We start from the raw sequence: 20,367 nt of genomic DNA, 5'->3' as shown, positions 1-20,367 counted from the left end.
TATTCAATTCATAGATTTTGTTAAAACAGGTATATGATTTGAAAATGACTTTTAAACAAGCCAGGCAAGTTATGCAAATTTAAATCATATCTGATAATACCGAATAAAACGTCGACACAACGTTAAAACTAAAACACACACTTGATAAACTTTCTTATAGAGTTCATTTACATCTTTGTAACAAAGCATCAGCAAAATATATTCAGTTTACTAAAATTGTTGAAGGATTTATAGATTCATGATATTCTGTTTTTTTAATTTTTGTATATTTTACGATGAGTGGTGCTATGGGTTGATAAGTTCATAATTCCAAATGTATGACAATCATATGATAAATTGCTAAGCGTAAGTTGGATACAGTCGTTGATATTTTAGCTACAAAGTCGTGAATTAGGGTTATGTGTGATAGGATTATCTTATGATTACTTTATAATATCATATTATTTGTGAGGAAACAATTACAGTATTCTGCTAATACAGTGCACTAATGCCGAGACCCTGGATTTCTCGCAGCCTCAGCGTAGTTTATTTCCGACAAGATGCTTAAAAATAGTTCGTGTGAGTGTGCCCCCTCGGATAGCTACGTATCAAATAAATTGTGAGAAACATGCGGTGTTTTAATGGATACGTTAAATTCTTTGTTCTCTGAAATAGAAAATGTATGTATGAATCTAAACACTCATAGCTGTTCGTTCTTAATTCAATTTGAATATCCTTAAACGCGTTGCGCATATAAATTTTGTCATAAAATAGAAACGTTTTTATTTGGAAATGCACATTGCTTAAACTACTGTACTATGTATGTTCAGTTAATATTTCGGTGCCTTGCAGTTTTTCTAATCTTTTGATTTACCGTAGGGAAAACTATCTTTTGCTTTACCGTAGGGGAAACTATCTTTTGATTTACCGTAGGTTGTGCCACTTTTTTGATCAGCAATAATTTTGCTAATTTACCAGTTAGAATGCTCAGCTCGGAGAAAAGTAAATTAAATGGTGATTTAAACATTTGTCTACGTGAAAATAATGAAATACTATCCTTAAATACGAAGGATTTGTCATAAAATCAAATAATACAAGAAAAGGGCGTAAGGGCGTCACAACCGTTCGGGGAGTGTGAACAGGCATAAAAATAGGTTAAAAAAACAATAGGTATAAATACCCATATGGTTTATGAATATAATATAACAATATACCATATAACAAAACATCATTTTTTAAACAAAGTTAATAAGAAATTTTTCTTTCTTGTATTTAATTTTCCTTCTCCCTTACTTTTTCGTATATTGTTTTACTTAAGTTAGAATTTTTTTTATCTGTTCTGTGTTTTGAATGACCCAAAAAGGACAAAAAATGCATGTCACAACCGTACCCCACGCACACTTTTGAAAACAATCTTCGTCATGACTGAGCTAAATTATCTAGCAAAAACTAATTGCTGTTAAATAACTACTAGTGTTCAACTTACAGCAAAATAACAATCAAAGTGTTCTATCTGTATATAAATAACAGCTATTATTAAAAGAATTCGTACATGAAAACTTATTTTTGACTCTTTAAAAGCAATGCTTTCTACAAATCATGTTAATGTAGAGCACTGACTGAAAGCAATGATGAACTATTCGAACAATCAGACTTCTTCTTCTCCCTTTGGACCCTATATCATAATCAACGACGACGACAAAGTGACAACTGTCACTACCATATCCTGGTACAACCGTGCCCGGTCTCCACTATTCTTCCGTGTATATAATACGGTAATTTATGATTCATTGACGACATTGTTTCTATTTATATCTTATATTAAGTATGTATAACGTTTATTCTATTTTTGAATTAATATGTCCAAACAATGCATTTCCGATACTGTTTATATATCATATATGTTTATAGTACGATTATTCATCATGGAATTAGTTTTACATAAATCTTCATTATTATAATAATTATCAGGTAGATAAATAAATTTTATATTGTCCATAATCTAGATGTATTAATTTTTTTGTAAGCAAGTTATTAAATTTGGAAAAAGTTAAAATATTATTTTTAATTACGTTTACGTTTGAAGACTCTACCTAAGCCACACCTTAGAAGTAGAGATGGGTCGTTGACGGTTTTGCCGTCAACGAAACGAAACGGTTATCGGGGTTTCGTCAACTAGTTAAATAACTAGTTATTTTTCAACTGTAGTTATTTTTAACGATTCAACGCTGGCAACGTTAAGAAACTGATAGTTGAAATAACTGTTTCATTGAAAGTTGGTAATATGAAGTTTGTTCTTATAAAAGTCAAGTTGACGTTGGATTTGATGAATAAAAAGAAATAAATGTGAATTGTCACATTTATTACACACACACACACACACACATATATATATATATATATATATATATATATACTAGATGACCCGACAGACGTTGTTCTGTACCCATGTCTAAAATTTTTCAATATAGTATACTAATATTTACCGTTTAACTAAAAATAATAATTATTGTTTTTTTAAATTACTCTTCACGCCAAAATGCATGTACATTTATAATATGAGCGATGTTAAATGTAGAACTGCTTTAAATAAAATGATGAGTCTCAATTCTCACACTAAATTGGAAATTGAAGTCTTTTAAACGGTATAACATAACGATAACCATGACATAACACTGGTACTTTATGTTGGATTAAATTAATTGAATTTTTTATTATTTAAGATATCCAAAATTGCATCTTAAACTTCTCCTAATCGATATCGTGAGGGCCGAATTGTGTGTATTCATCTTTACTTTCCTATTTGTTGTTATAAAGTAAATTTGTACGAATTATAAAAATATTGTGGAAAGATTAGTAGAAGGTGCAAAGAAATTATATATTTAAAAATAAAACAGTATTGAAAATTTAATATCCAAATCTTATGTAGGTGCCCCCCAAAGCGTGCGTTCGTATTTTTTGCATGCATCGTATTAAAGGTAGGACCGGCCCTGATTGATACTTAATTTTATATTTCAAATGAATTAATTTTTCATATTTATTCATATGTGTATATTTCGATCTGCCATACATATACTGCATTTTATATTATTTTAATTTCTGAAACATCTCAGCTGCTTTTTGGCACATAATAATGTAGACATTTCATTTTTCTTATTCATAATCATAAATTTATTATACATATTCTAATATGGTCTAGGTTCATGAGTAAATTGAAATTTTTGGCAGGTGATAGTTTTCATTTATTTTCAATGCAAACAATGACATGTCGTTTCTTGCAATTTTTTCCTTTTATTGCTATAATATTGCACATACATCCTAGTACTTTATAATCACATACATCCTAGAAAATTTCCTTAACAAACTTTATAAAGATTTATCAAAATCCGAATGATCGTTTAGGAGGAGTATACAGTGAGTGTTTGTAATTTAATATGAACTTTATATAATAGCAATAAAGCTCAAATTGATTCTAGGATTTAGTTAGAAAACGTTTGTATGAGAAAAAGATTAGGGCTGTTTTTAGGGTTTTCCCGACAATTATTCCATTTTTTCTCGACGTAAGAACCATCATTGGACTTCAACAAACATTTAAAAAAAAGAATTGGCCAAATTGGTCCAGGCGTTGTTGAGTTATGCGCTTACCAACACATTTTGCGATCCATTTTTATATATAAGATATATAATAAATAAAGGTTTAATTTAAAAAACTTAAATATTTTCATTACAGCAAAGCCATATACTAAAACATCGAATTTACATGTTATATAAAAATAGCAATATAAAAATGTATAGTTATATAAAATGTTATGAAAAATAAAAAATCAATTTTCAGGTTTAGTTTAAAAAAATTATTACAAGACAAATGCTATGAGATTTTTATGAAAAATATTAACCATTGAAAACTATAATAAATGTAACTGATTTTCTAAAATTAAACGATTTGGCGCGTGTTGCAAGTTTCTTTTGAGATGTACATGTACATTTGCAATATTATAAAAGCAGTAGCCTAACAATAAGCGATTTTCATAGTATTAGTTGATCCTTTCCGACGCAGGTACCTGCCTACGTTCGTTTTCAACAACGAACGAATCCCTATATCGTTGAAAAAACTAACTGGCCGCCATGTTTTCAACTGCTTCGAAACCAGTTGATTTTCAACTAGTTATTTCGTTGCGACGAAACGGTTAGTTAGTTAACGAAGAAGAAACGGTTGAAAATAACCGTTCGTTGATTCAACGCCCACCACTACTTAGAAGAAACGTGTGGAATTAATGTATTTATGATTATATATTTACGTATGCATCTTAAGATGTACAATATTTTGGAGAAACCTGCACAACAAATTTAGACGATCCGAAAATTAGTAGATGCAAAGATAATTTGTTTTAGGTGAAGCACGTTTTACATTTACCTATAAAACAGGAAGTTCCGTAGATTTGCTTTAATGCATAATTCCGCAAACCTAATTTATTAATTACATCAGCTTGGCACGACCCAAGTGCATAAGTTACGGATCGGCTATCATTTAACAGCTTATTTCGGGACTGATATACACTAACTGAATTTGTCCCAAATATCCGTACTATTTATGTTTGTCCGTTTTAATTTTAGTAGATCGTGTTTTGTAATAACTTGACTTCCTCAAGTTTGTTAACGCCCAAAAATTCAAAACGATAATTTTATATATTCTAGGCATTTCAAGTAATAGTGAATATAGTTTGAACTTAAAGTGAATAAAATAATCGTTTTCTGGCAAACATCCGATGATTACTTGTACTGTTTGTTTAGGTTAGTAAATTAAAAGTTTTTCATTTTGAAATAAAAGTATAAGACTATTTTGAAAATTCCAAATCGGCCGCTCCGTTTTCTTCTTAATTAACTAACATTTATATTATTTTGGATACTGAAAAAGGGACATTTCTTTCCTCGGACAATTTCTTTGCAAAAATAAAATATATGGAAATTCAAAAATTGTTCGCTAGATTTCAATTCATTGTTTATTTAATTGGATATTGTTAATTTAATTGTCAACGTTCGATAATTCCCAGTTTGTGATAAAAAAAATATTATGCGCATCGATTAAGTTCAAGACTAAATATCCACTAATGTTACACGTACATCACTTCTTGTGGAGTTTGTAATTTATATTTTAAAATAATCGAAAATGGAAATTGCTTGATATCTTTACTTCTGTCATAACCTTAATTTAAAATTATTTACAATTACTTTATTTACCGTTAAAAAAGAACTATAACGGTGGATGAAAATAAGTTCGATAAATAGTAAACTAACATATTTTTCATCTATATTTTAGTACATACTTCTCTTAATACTCGCATAAGTAGTTTTGTAAGGCTCCCGCCAAAACAAACATTTCACTATCGGAGTAGAAGGTTAAAATTTTAAGTTGAAGAATTTAAAAACCAATATTAGCTATTTTCATAACAACTATTTGAAGTAATCAAATCAAATCAGAACTTGTAAATTATTATAAAGCGACATAAAACAGTATTATTTTCATATACAATTTACAGTTCCATACTATTTGCAGAAAATATTTTAATTTAATAAATTATTACTATATTGATAATATTACTATAATAATTAATTATAATATTACTACTATTTCTATTTCCTTCTTAAATTTTAAACGAATCTAAAAAACATAGATTTTCTCTTCTCTACATCCGAAAATTGATCAATATCTGTATTAGAGAATAGAGATTAAAACTATAAAGCCACTCATAAATCATTATTGTTACAGTTCAATTTCGTTGGACGAATATTGGGTCCGCGAGGTATGACCGCTAAGCAGCTAGAGCAAGAAACCGGATGTAAAATTATGGTCAGAGGAAAAGGTTCAATGAGAGACAAGAAAAAAGTAAGTGTAATTAATACGAAAAATCGGCTTATCGAGCGCAGATCACAATAAATATCTTAGTTAGTATTTAATATGTGAAATTTCGAGAATTATTAACATTTTGTTGAACGGCTATTGATATCTCTATATTTTTACACCAAAAGATTTGGCGGGTCTTATAAGCGAGAGAAACTAGCAATTATTGCGCTGTATGGTCGCCAAAGTCGAAAACCACAGCGATGCGAAAAAAGCGCATTTCGATTTTATTCGTGATTTGGTCAGCAACATCAGGCTATAAAAACACGAGTTAACGCGTGACCGGTCAATAAAGTGTTAAAATAAACTAACTCCTTCTCGCCATTGCCATTTATTAAAAATAGTTTAAAAAGATCTGACGCTTCTTGATCTCGTTGTTTCACTAACAAATATGCATCTATTTATTACACGCTCCTCCGATAAAAGATGAAAACTAAATGTTACAGTAAGTATCATTTATGTATTATGTCTACTACAATAAAGTACTTTTTCAGAAATATAATCAACTATATAGAAAACCTTGCTCAAACATAGAGTTATATGTAACATACTGTTTTGGCTAAAATATGGTATTAATATTCTACTGCCTTCATAGGAAGACGCAAATCGAGGTAAACCAAATTGGGAACATTTAGCAGATGAACTTCATGTCTTAATTACAGTTGAAGATTCAGAAAACAGGGCACAACTTAAATTGGCCCGCGCGGTCGAAGAAGTGCAGAAATTATTAGTGCCAGTAAGTACAAATCGATTATGAATTAGCTGGCATTTTAATTTAATTATCTCATGCCTATTTTAAAACTATAGCAAGCAGATGGTGAAGATGAGCTGAAGAAGAGGCAATTGATGGAACTAGCCATCATCAATGGAACATATAGAGACTCAAGTGCCAAAGCTGCCGCCGCAGTGGCTGCTGCTGGTAGGACTGCGCATCAATATGAAACATGCGCCATTTTTAGTAAAAACAAAAATTAATTTCCTTAATATTAAGCTATATTCTCCGCTCCTCTAACTCTTTAACACACAATCACGTCTACAAGACGTCATTTAACCCTTTTCGGTCGTTTGTTCACTCTCAGCCACTAAAGCCTTTTTACCATTCCGGTCGTATGTCTACTCTCAGCCACCAAGGAAAGTTACTATTTGAATCGTGTACTGTATGCATTCATAAAGCATATAGTAATTATAAAACATACCATTTTTATACAAAAACATCACTAGACAAATGTATTGAATAAAAATATATTTATATCTAAAGTTCACAAAACAGTTTTTAAATCTTGTTTACAAATCCTAAATTTTCCACGGAAAATATTTGCGAATACTACGATACCCATCTCCAAATTTGATTCGACTTAAAAGGGTTAAATCATGTTTATATTGAGACAGTTTTCAGTAATTTCGTTAAAGCTAGTAATTTCTACGTTTGCTATTGCGTTTGTGCAATACTGTTATTTAGACTATTGAATATACACGTTTCCTTAAAAATACCAATTAATTATCAGCATTTTGAATATCATGAGACAATGGGAGTTTCTAAATAAAGTGCTTTGTTTGTTTCTGACTTGTACATGAGCGTGTTCCGCGTTTATTCAAATTGAACAGTATTATACACAACACGCAATTCATATCATTTGTATTTCAAATAGTTATAAAATGCGGTTGCAAGTTATCCTATAGGTATAGTACATTTATGTGATAATCAGAATTGTTTTTCAAATGATTGTTCAACGTCATGCCGCTTCAGATCTCGAATTATTAACTATTTGAAATCTGCGTATAAATGCTGTTTTCAAAACATGTATAACAAGTATTTTTCTCTTTGTAATCTCTTTGTAACTTGACTGTTAACAATGTTTATGTTTTTATACTTTAGTTTACTTCAGTTATATATCTATGTACATTTTTATATTTGTGAAGGACGTTGTAGGAGCTTTTAGTGAAAATAGTAGATAATAGTGAAAAACTCAAATTAACAGCAGGATTTGTAACGTTCTGCCACTTTTTCACGATATATACCACTTCATTAACGATTTCAATGTACACACAGCAGCATGCGACGAAGAATGGCGTCGCGTGGCGGCCGAAACGCAGCGCTTGCTATCGCCTGCTATGCCTGGTATGGCTGCGCCACTGCGCGCTCCCGCTGCTCCCCTAGGCGCGCCACTAATCCTGTCACCGCGGATGTCGGTTCCTACCACCGCTGCTTCGTTGCTTAACGGCTCGGCGCCACCTGGTTCAATGGATCCACATCATGCAGGACTAATCTATGCCGCATCGCCATACGCCGATTATGCAGCCAATTATGCGGCGCTGGCCGCTGCCAACCCGCTCCTTACGGCTGAATATGCTGCGGCCGATCACTCCGGTGGGTTGTTCGCTCGTTGATCGCGCCAGAAACACAATATATACGCAATATATATGTGTGCTATGTATATTATATGTGTATATATCCTTGGTTTGTACTTGATGTGATAAGAGTAAGCTTGCGTATATATAATATATTCCATATATATTTAAAATTTAAAAAAATGTGCATCACATTACTACTTTTGAAAAAGTAGTGGCACAAATCAATTTTGACCGATATATATATATAATATATCTACTTTACAATATTTGTGCCACATTTGAAAAAAATAATCAATTCAAATTCAATGAGCAAAAGGTTCATTCAAGTAGGAAAGCTTACTTCCAAGAATTATTTATGAAATGATTGAGTCATATTATACATCATATACATATATATATATATATATATATATATATATATATATATACAGAAAACTTTAATTTATTCTTAGATTTTTGTTATATGCATACAATGAATTTATTTATCCAATATCTTTACTCAATTTTAGTTTGTATTTTGAAAAAATGTCATAGTATTTTCGTCAGTAAGATATTTTTGCAATATGAATTATTTATCTAGTCCGAGCTTGTCACAATTTATTTCCATAAATAAATTTGTATAGTATATTATATTGAACAAACAGTAAAACATGTTATCGCAACGTAGTAATATATTGACTGATTATAAAGCTACAGCATACATTCCATATTTTCTAAAGTATTCATTCTCTGCAATGTACGTTTTCCATATTGCACAAGAATGAGTTTGAGCTATAAAAATAATTGCTTCTATGGTACTCAATATATCACCAATAATTTATATATTACCTACGCCCAAAATTAACAGTATGGTACAATTGCTTCATCTAGTATTCAAACATTTCAAATTTTACCATTTATCACAGATTAAGAATAAAGCACGTAACATTTTTGCATGTTTATTTAGAATGATATATGACCAACTCACAACTATAAACAATGACCCAGCATAAACCATTTGCTATTTAATTCTGTTTGCTTCTATTTAAAATTTTGCTCGTCTTTGTTGAATGAATAATTCGAGATTTATTATTTAATTAGTGAAACTTCACAATTTATATGAATGAATAAATTTGAAATTGATTTAAAAGCTTCAGGTTTAACAATGCACAGCAAGGAGCGCTTAATTTAACAATTGACCGAATCAACTAATAACTGGTTTTTGGGGTATATCTTAAATGATATAGAAATCAATGAAATACTTAGCATTTCGTATATTATGTGCTAAAATATAAAATGGCTTTCAAAACTTAATTCAGTCATTATTAATAGTGAGCAAGTATTTAAAGTCATAAAGATAACGAGTACTTAGTATATGTTTCTGGATATTTGAAGGTGGAGATAATATGCTTGTAAAATTGCGAATGTTGTTTCCACGTCCTTGGTCGTTTGAAGTTTGTCCTGTTCCGTGGACATACGACGCGGATCTAGAGCGCTCCTGAAATCCTGTGCCTGCAGAGGCCGTTGGACACCATTCCAATACACAATACGAGTTTAAGTTGTAATTGATGTGCGTTGGTACATATATCATGTATAAGAAACTGAAGTGCTTAAAAACTTCTTTCATGTTCAATGAATCTATTATAGATTAATTTTAACATGGTTATATGGTATAATGTTATGTGTTTACTCTATTTGCCAGAATTACTAAAATTTACTCATAGGTTTATTTTAATATTACGATTTTTATACATTATGTGATATTTATATGTATTTTATTATGCATATACATATTATAATATATATATATATATATATATATATATATATACACACACACACACATCTTATATATATGTATATGTATATGTATATATATATATATATATATATATATATACATGTGTGTGTGTGTGTGCGTTTCTATATAAAATAATAGTGTGCTTTATGTTGGTGGTATATAAATTTAATCATAGATAACGTGGTTCATTCATTACTAAGTTATAATTGAGTAAATGAGTTGAGAAGCTTAAACAGCTGTTGAATAGAATCCATAATTTTTAACGATTTATGTAATAGGAGTGAGCGCCGCATCCAAACAGCGCAGGCACCTTGGGCAGCGCGAGCATCCTTATCAGAGGGCAGGGGCACTTTCATAATGCTTCTTCTTTCTCCTTTCATATAAAAGGTTAGTTGCCTCCGTGATAATTAAACATTTCTAGCTCTCTATCTTTATCCATTCGTCGACAATTTCATTAATACATTTAATTTAGGTGGAAATTTGATCCGAATCATCACTGATTTGGTGTCAGTATTACTTAATGTATTTATTTGAGCATAGACTTTTTGCTATCAAATCATTGTATAAAAGTACTAATAGTTGCATGATCTAAGTACGAGAGTCAACAAATTATTTTTAATCAGTATTATTGAGGGGCTGCTACATTTAGTTTAGATGAAGGTTTGTGCAGCTACCTCAACATACATTTAGCTGCAGCGCAAATTATCACATTTTATAATATATGTAACACTAATTTGCTGATATTGCTAAGTAGCCTTTATTAATCTCATTTTACATGTTAGATTTCTCTTGAATTTTAATTCGACAATTTATTTCAGTTATATGTTCATTGAATTATAAATACAAATAATTCTGATTCATATTTTAATTTTAATATTCAAGTCATATTCTGAATTACATAAGATGACTTCAATTTTTTGGAAGTTAAATGTAGGATTGTGATATTTCATGTCATAGCGAATATATGCTCATATATAAAACCGTTTTATGACATATGACTTGTTACATGTTGTATGTTATTTGCCTCTGTAGTAAATTAAATTTCAAAGAAAAGTGATACGATTCAAAAAGTGATTATATATATAATCAATGAATATAATTATAAATTTAAATTTATATATATATATATATATATATATATATATATATATGCATTGAAATAGTTTATGCTTTATATAACATCAAATAACATGGTACATATTTCATGTAACAACCTATAGTCATTTTCTAATAAAAACCATTATCTATATCTGATATTAAGACCTAGCGATAGAAGCAATAAATGTATGTATGAGGGCTATTGTTATTAAGTATTCTTTTGCGAATAAATGAATGAGTGATTGATCAACAGAATAAATGAGTAACTTCAAGTTGTCAGTACTAACAATCTGTTTTCTTTCTTTCTTGTTAACCCGGTTGCCTGGTAGGCTTGTCGGAGTGCTAACTTATCACCGTGTCTGGCCGTGTCACGAACCGTGTTAACCAACAACGTCCTGCACGCACACTCCGGACTACACTAACATGTCGTCGCCAGGGGGTAGGTCCTCAACTCTCTAACTAACATTAATCGCTTTCATAACCCACAGTGCCTAATCCACTTCTCATGTGCCTTACTGATACTGTACATATATACATATGTCTACAAACATGTGTACATATGCTAATATCTATATACACTCAAAGTTATTTATAAATTATAATCATTGATACATCTTGTGTAAGTGTATGCATATACATAAGAATATGTATATGTGTATGCAAATATGTATACATGGCATGTATATATGCATATGTACATATATGTATATGTATGTACAAACACATATACATGTATTTTTACATATGCATATGAAGATGTCCACATAATCGACAGATTGTGTGCAGATATATTTACATAGCTCCTACTTATACATTGAGTATTACATTATTATAATAGAGATAATTTGTTAAAATTTGACTGCATTACAACAACATTAGAGAAATGTTGTAATACTAATATTATTTTTTTTTATGAAATTTATAAATATATATATATATATATATATATATATATATATATATATATATATATATACATAGTTGCAATTCTTCATATTTGAATGTGTGATAAATATGATGATGTTAGGTTTTATTGAAATACTTATTTAAAGCTATAGCTATTATTCAAAGTAGAAGCAATGATTTTTAGAATATTGATCAATTTTTTGCTAGTATGACTCATCGCTGTGCAATACTCAAAAAAAATTACTTTATCATTTTAACGCAAATATATTTTTTAGTTTTAGGTTTATGTACAAATAACTTATCAAAGTAACCGTACTCATATTAGGGAATTCATAGCAAAGAATCTCAGCTAAATGTTTAGAATTTGAAATTATTTTACTGTGTGAACTCACTGTTGTTTAAATCATCTTATATATATATATGATTAAATTTATTTGAGATCTTGCTATTTTGTGTTACTTTAATGTTGTTAAAGATGATCAGCAATATCACAAAACTATAAGTTTATTTTATGAGAAAGTGCTCAATTAAGAAACTATATTTGACACAATCAAATCAGATTTATATTATATTTAAGGCAATTATATTATTTTGTATTTTTTTTATTAGACATTTAATTATTTAAGAATTGTGTTTATTTGATGAATTTTCTTGCATAAATTTGTAATAAATTACATTTTTGAGCAAGTAATATTCAAAATATGCTTGACTTTATATTTATATATTGTTTTCAATACGACCATGTAAAACAATTAATATGTATAGCATGCATCGCATAGTCAGTTAATCATGCTATGTGTATGTGATTGGTTGTTTGTGTGAATAAATGATTGTGTACTCATTTTTATGTGTATATGCATATATCAAAATCATACACACATACTATATATATACATTTCTGTGTGTGTGCATGTATAAATAATACCACTGCATTATGTATTGTGTATGCGTATACCCATAAGACTTGCAAAGCATAAAAGTATTGCAGAGCTTGTATTGTATAGATACATGATTAAAGTAAGAATCTCAATAGTGTTATGTGCCAAATGTAATGATAATGCTGCACCATCCGTGCCTTTCAGGATTTATCATAAAATGTTGAGTGCCATTATGTATCCAACACATTCACACTGTTTTTATAATTATCATTAAACTTATTTTCCTTGCAGTTGCAAAATTGAAATTAAGATAGCCATGTTATGTTACGAAGGATAACAATAATTGATTATGTTTGATGATATTATATATATACATATGTAACATGATATATATATATATATATATATATATATATATGTTGGTGTGTGTAGCATAAAGTTCAAAAATAAAAATCCTTATGTATTCAGGATTTGAATAAAATTAGATAAATTAAAATAAACCGCATTCTCCATATTATAATAATCCTGTTATCAAAATCTCACATTTTGTTATAGTACAAAAATAAAGTTATTTATATTACGACATAATTTACGATCAGTTTTACTCTCTCAACATAGTTGTCATTACTGTAGTTAAAATAGTTGATTTAACGTAGGATTCGGTTGGATAGTTTGGTTATATGTTCAGGTAAATATTCTAGATAAGGCCAGTTACTTAATTAGAATTGAGTTCTGCAATCTTGTAATTAAATTGTCCATCTGTGGTACTTAATGTGTCCTCATCGACATTTTATTTTTGGACATTAAGTACAGATGAAAAAATATATAATTCTCTAAATATTTCTATGTTGGCCTATTATAATGATGTTGAACGATAAATATAAATGTAAATAAGAGTATTATATGTATTAATCAATTATTGTAATCTTAATATATGTTGCCGTATAGATTTCGTGTTTTTTTTATATTAGTTATAAGATTTATTTTTAGGATAAATTTTATAGTATGAATTTTATTCCATTTTCAATTGTGTCATTATAATATCATACATCGTTAAAATAATTGATCATAGACCCACTCCACTGACTTTCTTCATCAAATTCAAATACATTTACATTATAATGGATAGAGTTACAGCATATTAGATAATAATCGAAATATTTGGTTGATAACTGCAGTTATTATAGTTATGAGCTATTGTCAGCTTTTATTCTCTATGTTGACAACTAAATGAATGCTTATTTGTATGTTTATTAAGAGCATTTTTTACTGAATAGAGTTAAGTTAAAAGTTCATAACTATAGGAATCTGATGAAGTCATTCTTTTTCACATCAATTGAAAAACAATGACAATTCAGTAATCCAATAGTGACATTAATTATTACATATTGCTAGAAGTTTTGTATGTATGTAAAAATATGCATTCCTACAAGCCACAAGCTACTAACAATAGATACTCTATAATTGAAGTATGGAACATAAAGTGTTTAGTTGAAAGAAATTTGGTAAAATGTTTTGGTTTTTGGTAATCAGATAGTATAATATTCTTGAATATATTTCAAATTGCTTTCATAAAGTAAATCAAATTTCTCGCGGATTATAGAAAGCATATAGCTATAACCTAAAAGCAACAAATTTTATTATTAATATTACTTACGATTATAGTATTTTGCCGTGAATCGAGACTTCATACCTTAGAAACTTATCTTGCACAAAATCACAATTATTAGCACAATTTAGATCACTTTTAGTAGAACACAAACTTTTGAGGACGAACTTGAACTAAAGCCGAATGTTTAACCAATCAATGCGCTCGTTGAACTGACGCAAACCGGAAAGATCAAAGAACACGAAGGAACTTAATTCGCCCGAAATAATCTTTATTACGATACAAAATTATTTTGGAAAATAAATTCTATTCCAAATTATATTCCAAATACTAATTAGAGACAGTTAATCTTCCACAAACATTACAAGTTGAATTAATTTTTTATCGCCAATGTTGGATAACGACGCACGAATAACAACGTTACCAACATATCCAATAGGATCATTGCGTAGCCTAGTTGATATAAAACTTAGAAGAAATGGGTGATTGTTAAATATTTTGTGGATTCACGTAGTTCTTGAACGGGAATATGTAAGCAACGATTTTCTGTTAAGTGCAAAGTTATCCGAATTATATTTGTTCAATGTGAGATATGTTTTAAAATATATAATTAACATAAAAATATATATAAATAATGTGTTATGTCAAAAGTGAATTATCTGAACAAGTTTGAACATTGACATGATCGGCTTTTTTCGGCGTATGATGATAATATATACATACTGAGCATCAGAAGGATTTCGGGATAGGTGAGTTTTGCATAAAATATATTTTGTCGCTTTGAAATCAATCCTATCGGCAAAAAGCTTATTTTGCACTAAAGCACCTTCAAAGTTTTGATTTTGACATAATCTATATAACGTTCGAACGATCGTGTAGCCTTATGTTTTCTTCTCTATTTTTCAACTATATAGTGTATGTCGGTTTGATAATAAATATATAAATATAGACGGAGGAGAAATACATTTTTGACATCTATAACGCGCAAATATTCAATTTAGCACATAAACTGCTTTAATTTAACAGCAACCATTTGTTGAACTTGTACTGGGGTTGGTTGTCAAACTGATTATGTATTTAATTTGTATTTTTTCTACTTGGCCGATCGTTTGCTAATCGGTTACATGAGTATTTTCTAAATAGAAGTACAGCACAACTACTGCAAGAGAAGATGTTAGGTTCGAAACTTTTTTTTAATGGTTTATACTATATTTTGCACAATAAATTGCAAAATAATTTAAGATCAGTAGGCAAATTCAAATTCGATGTGCAAAAAGGTTATATATATGCCTTTATTTCAATTATGTTTATTTTGTTTTGTATAAAAAATCAATCCTAGTTAGATAAAGAATAAGATAATAATAAAAGGTTACATAAAAAATACCTACCTTACCTTTATAAGAAAAGGTTACTGAAAAAACAGAATTATACATAATATAGTGTATTATTATATACTATATTATATATATACTTATATAGTACATTATTATATATATATATATATATATATAATAAAATTGTTTCTTGGGCATCCATCCAGTAATTAAAAAACAGTTTTAATGAAAAATGTTTTTATTTAGAAAACATACGTTTCGGGTCTTGATTTGACCCATCTTCAGTGCTACAATTAAATAATTCAGGGTTACAAATTAAAACAATATAAAAAATACATAAATAACAGACAAAAATAAGTAAAACAATGTATATGAAAAGTATATATGAAAAACAACCATAAAATAAACAAATGTAAAGAAACTCACCATACAAATAAACTTTGAAAAATAACACAAAAACACATAAAATTGCACGAAAAAAATAAATATGAAATAAAAAATTGATAAAACGTCGAAATATGAAAATTAAAAAAAAAATTGTAAAATTAAAATAAATGATATATTTTATTATAAAAAGAGATTATATATATATATATATATATATATATATATATATATATATATATATACGTTTGTCATGTATAATTATTGATGCACGAATATAGAGATACTGATGGAAAAAGCGAATATTGAGAGCAACCGCGCGCAGCGCCGCCCATGGTCATATTTAGCACTTTGTGACGAATATTCAAATATAAATCGAACAAGTGAGCGAAAAAAATTTTTAAATAATCATGATTATTTAAAAAAAATATTTTTTTTCGCTTCCTGCAGGAATTGATTAAGAACAAATACGTTACTTTTATACATTAGTACCAAAGCATAGTCAAAAACACCCACGGAAAATATAAATTTGATCGTGTAGTCCATTACCGCCTGTGATAATGATTCGAATTTCGCTAACAAGATTTAAAAAGATTACACACTCTACAAAATTTAATTCTCAAAAAGTAATTAATGGCAAAAACTTACCTGTAACAAAAGTTAAAAGGGCCGAAGAGAGTAGTGAACTAAATTTTTTAACAAAAATAACAAATGTGGTTATAAGGCAAGCAAATGTTACCAGTGTTCCTTATGAAGTAAGATTAGAGATATGTCATTCACAAAGGTTCTTTGTAAGTGTTAAGCATATTTACTCGCTTCAATAAATTTTAATTTTTAATTTTTTAGTTCGGTAACAATAGACATGTCATTCACAGAACACGTACTTGTGTATCTCAAGCTGTTGCTAATTGTAAACACATTTATGCTGTAATTTATTATATAAACAACTACATGAGTGAGTCGAAAACATTAAGGGGGCAAAGCTGGGTAAAGCCTTCTGATGCTCAGCTGGGAATAGAAATGTATTCAAAACCTCTTGCAACTGCTGATGATTTCCAACCACTAGAAAATATGGACCAGTTTATAATGTGCAATTTAATGATGTATCAGAGATAAACTGCCCTTTTTGCACTATTCTTATATATGAGACTGAGACCACAACTTAAATAGCTGCTCATTAAGAGAATATTTGAGAGAAAGACTGAAAATATGAATCAAACTTTTACTTAAAATTTTCAGGCAGGGCCAGTATTAAATATCTGTGATATTATATTTACTGATTACTAACTGTAAGATTACTACTGTTACAGTTACAAATTGTTAAGTTATGTTTAAAAACAATAGACCCCAAAGTAAAAATTCAGAGTAGTTTTCAGCTCGTCATATTAGATTAAGTGCATCTTCAAAACCACATAGTATTAAAACTAGGAGAAAAAGAATTTTTGAAACTTTGGCTCATGATCTAATCAATCTGAAGTTAATTGCTAATCTAATTAATTAAATCTATGAAATATGGATTAAAAAATGAAAAAAGAAGCAATGGCCAAATATTCAATACAATTTTCTCTTGACGTGAGATCAATAAAATTGTTAGTACAGCCAATATATTCTTAGTTATACGCTAGTATAGAAAATTTAGTTATTAAATGCCCTAAAAATAACAAACTCATAAAAATTTTAGAAATTAAATGCCCTTCAACATGCCAGACCTCTATCATTGATGAAAATATTGGAAATTTTAATGTTGGCTATTTAAGTATGTATAAAGGTTAACCATATATTTATTATACTCAATGCCAAGTGTTAATGTATGCACCTGGTACAAGTATCTGTGATATTTATGTTCAATCTACCAAAGGGTAGAAGATAGTTAAACTTGTGCTATTAAATATTTACATATATTATTATGATTATAGTTTATTAAAACTGATTATATAAGTTGAAATTCTTACTATTGCTAACTAAATATCTTTAAGTATTTGTGATTGTAGATTTACTAGAACACAGCACATAAATATAATTGCATCACAGTAAGGTAACATATCGATAGTAAACTTATCAACTATTTTGTAAGCATGAATTCTTTCTATCACTCTCTCAATATGAATTCTAGCAACTTTATAAGTTTCTTCTACCTGTTCTTCAGAGAATGTGTCATGCAGAAATGGTGGCATTACAACTAAAACTCCTCTTCCGCTTTCAACTAGTTGTGTTTTAACTTGAGGAAACTCTTTATCTGCAAGGACTTGATCTCCAGGTTCAAGTAGATCTAGAAAACCACATATACTTGCTATTTGGCAATTCGTTGCTCTAGCACCATAACAATGTGAAACATATGAAATGTATCCTGATGGTGTACAACAAACAAGAATTTTTATCCTAAATCTTTTTTTGTCATTTGAATAAAATTTAACTTGGTGTTCAATCTTAGATTGTCCTACATAAAATTCAGTACAATCAATAATAGCTCTACAATCTTTGTATGAGTTTTTAAATGCAATGGGCATAGTTGCCTGTACTGTTTCCTTTGATGGCCAAATTATAAACTTCTCGCATGCACCGGCTAAGTACATTAGAGTATCATAAAAAACCTTTGATATTGTTGTTCTATGAAGGTTAAGTAATACACCCATAGCAGTAAACGTGAGTCCACATCTCATTTTCATTAGGAAAATGAACAGCTGATCTTCTGATGGTATTTTTATACTGTCATCAACTTGTTTTCTCTTCATAATATTTAATAAAACTTGAAAGGTTTCAAGTTTAACACCTGCAAGATCATTAAGCTCTGAGGCCTCTCTTATTGAAGAATATCCATAAAATCCAGATTTGTTTGTTTTATGATCATTTGTGTCTGGTATCACAACTTTTTTCTTCTTCTGCATATTAATTTTTGGACGAGATACTTGAATTTCAACATTGCTACAATCATTTGAATAATATCTACATATAAATGATTCACTACCTTTCCTTCCAGTATCTTGACCATCAGAATCATTATCATCACTTGAAAAATCAACTTGAGTTCCAATATCAATCAAATTAACATTTTCAGCATTTTCCATGTTTTCAATTGTTTCATTGACTGGAAATATAGACCTAGAACACATTTTTTTCTTCTTCAGCCCTTCTATGTTTTGAGAAATACTTTCTTTGACAAGGGTTCGACTCAACCTTCTTTGAAATCTAGATTTTAAGTTCAAAATTATAAATATAAATAAATAAATAAATAGAAAATAATAATAATAAAAATAAATAATACATAACAATTTTACCTATCAACTGCAGTTTTTGAATCAGTTTTTATTCTAGATGAGTTTTTAAAAATTGTTGGGTTGTAACTGGGGCTTTCAGGATGATCCGATTTCTTACCTCCAACAAAATGCATGCCGCAAATGCGATTATGACGACGTGGTGTCCAGGGTGATCCATCTTCCCTTTTGTAATTATTTATTAATATAAATTTAATTTGTAAACATCAGAAAATAAACTGAAAAATAATTGAATAAATTAATAATTATCTAATTAATGTACTCACTCCTTTTTTTTTAATGCATCTAACCACGCCTGGCGTCTAACCACTTTAAAAGGAAACAGTGGATTATTCGTGGGAAAAGAATAAAATTCGTAATTAGAATTGACTGTTGTATTCTTACAATAATTAACTGAACAATTGTAATATGCTTTTTTCTTTACATCCATAGTTTTTCTAAAAATTAGTTTTTTTGACAAAATAAATAACTTATTTACATACAACACACAAGGAACTGTCAAAATATTCGTTACACAGTGCATAAAAGCTCCGCCTTTGGCGCTTGCTTCGATGGCCTCGGAGCGATATTTGCGAACCGTTCTTTCAGTATACCTTATAAGATCGTTAGATATTCAAATATTTGATATTATTGTATCAAAAAATTAAAAAATATAGGATTGTACATACATACAATTGTATGTGTACTACTTCTTGTAGTACACATACTTTAGTATCATATCACAATGATTATCAAACATTTGTTATCCTTTGTTATATATACAACTTGCATTATGCCATTTTATTGGCTAAATATGATTTACCTGATTATGAGACCGTTAACATATCAAAAATTTTTTTAAATTATAAATTCGTTAGTCGAAACGCGATGCATCTT

General features: G+C 29.1%; 2 protein-coding genes across 2 annotated transcripts in view; one reads left to right on the top strand and one right to left on the bottom strand.

Annotated features, from left to right (window-relative positions):
• The window catches only part of LOC113376459 (protein held out wings), a gene marked incomplete in the record, with an annotated part of 17,106 nt that extends 5,147 nt beyond the window's left edge, over nucleotides 1–11,959 (top strand). The window contains 6 exon segments of the mRNA XM_026616382.1: nucleotides 5,747–5,863; nucleotides 6,474–6,614; nucleotides 6,686–6,797; nucleotides 7,929–8,246; nucleotides 10,289–10,397; nucleotides 11,438–11,959. Of these exon segments, the coding sequence (XP_026472167.1) occupies nucleotides 5,747–5,863; nucleotides 6,474–6,614; nucleotides 6,686–6,797; nucleotides 7,929–8,246; nucleotides 10,289–10,368 (768 nt within the window).
• A 6,221-nt stretch (nucleotides 11,960–18,180) lies between these two features.
• LOC113375230 lies at nucleotides 18,181–19,995 on the bottom strand. The gene is made up of 4 exons (XM_026615175.1): nucleotides 19,876–19,995; nucleotides 19,758–19,800; nucleotides 19,495–19,656; nucleotides 18,181–19,405 (listed from the first exon to the last, which is right to left on the bottom strand). The coding sequence occupies exons 1-4, from the start codon at nucleotides 19,919–19,921 to the stop codon at nucleotides 18,181–18,183; spliced, it is 1,476 nt and encodes a 491-aa protein (XP_026470960.1). The 5' UTR covers nucleotides 19,922–19,995.
• Between the last annotated feature and the right edge of the window lie 372 nt (nucleotides 19,996–20,367).

The sequence above is a fragment of the Ctenocephalides felis genome, unplaced genomic scaffold (genome assembly GCF_003426905.1).
Source record: "Ctenocephalides felis isolate EL2017-DRISC unplaced genomic scaffold, ASM342690v1 CF-g0.4_SCAFFOLD_01886, whole genome shotgun sequence".
Taxonomy (NCBI): Eukaryota; Metazoa; Arthropoda; class Insecta; order Siphonaptera; family Pulicidae; genus Ctenocephalides; species Ctenocephalides felis.
The sequence above is the reverse complement of the archived record's forward strand: the minus strand, read 5'-3'. Positions and strand labels throughout refer to the sequence as shown.

Excerpts from the sequence above, each read along its gene's own strand:
- LOC113375230 (XM_026615175.1), bottom strand. The coding sequence starts at position 19,921 with ATGGATGTAAAGAAAAAAGCATATTACAATTGTTCAGTTAATTATT. Across the intron at positions 19,801-19,875 it reads CAATTGTTCAGTTAATTATT|TGGTTAGACGCCAGGCGTGG; the intron begins GTAAGAATACAA and ends TTCCTTTTAAAG. Across the intron at positions 19,657-19,757 it reads GATGCATTAAAAAAAAAGGA|GGAAGATGGATCACCCTGGA; the intron begins GTGAGTACATTA and ends TAATTACAAAAG.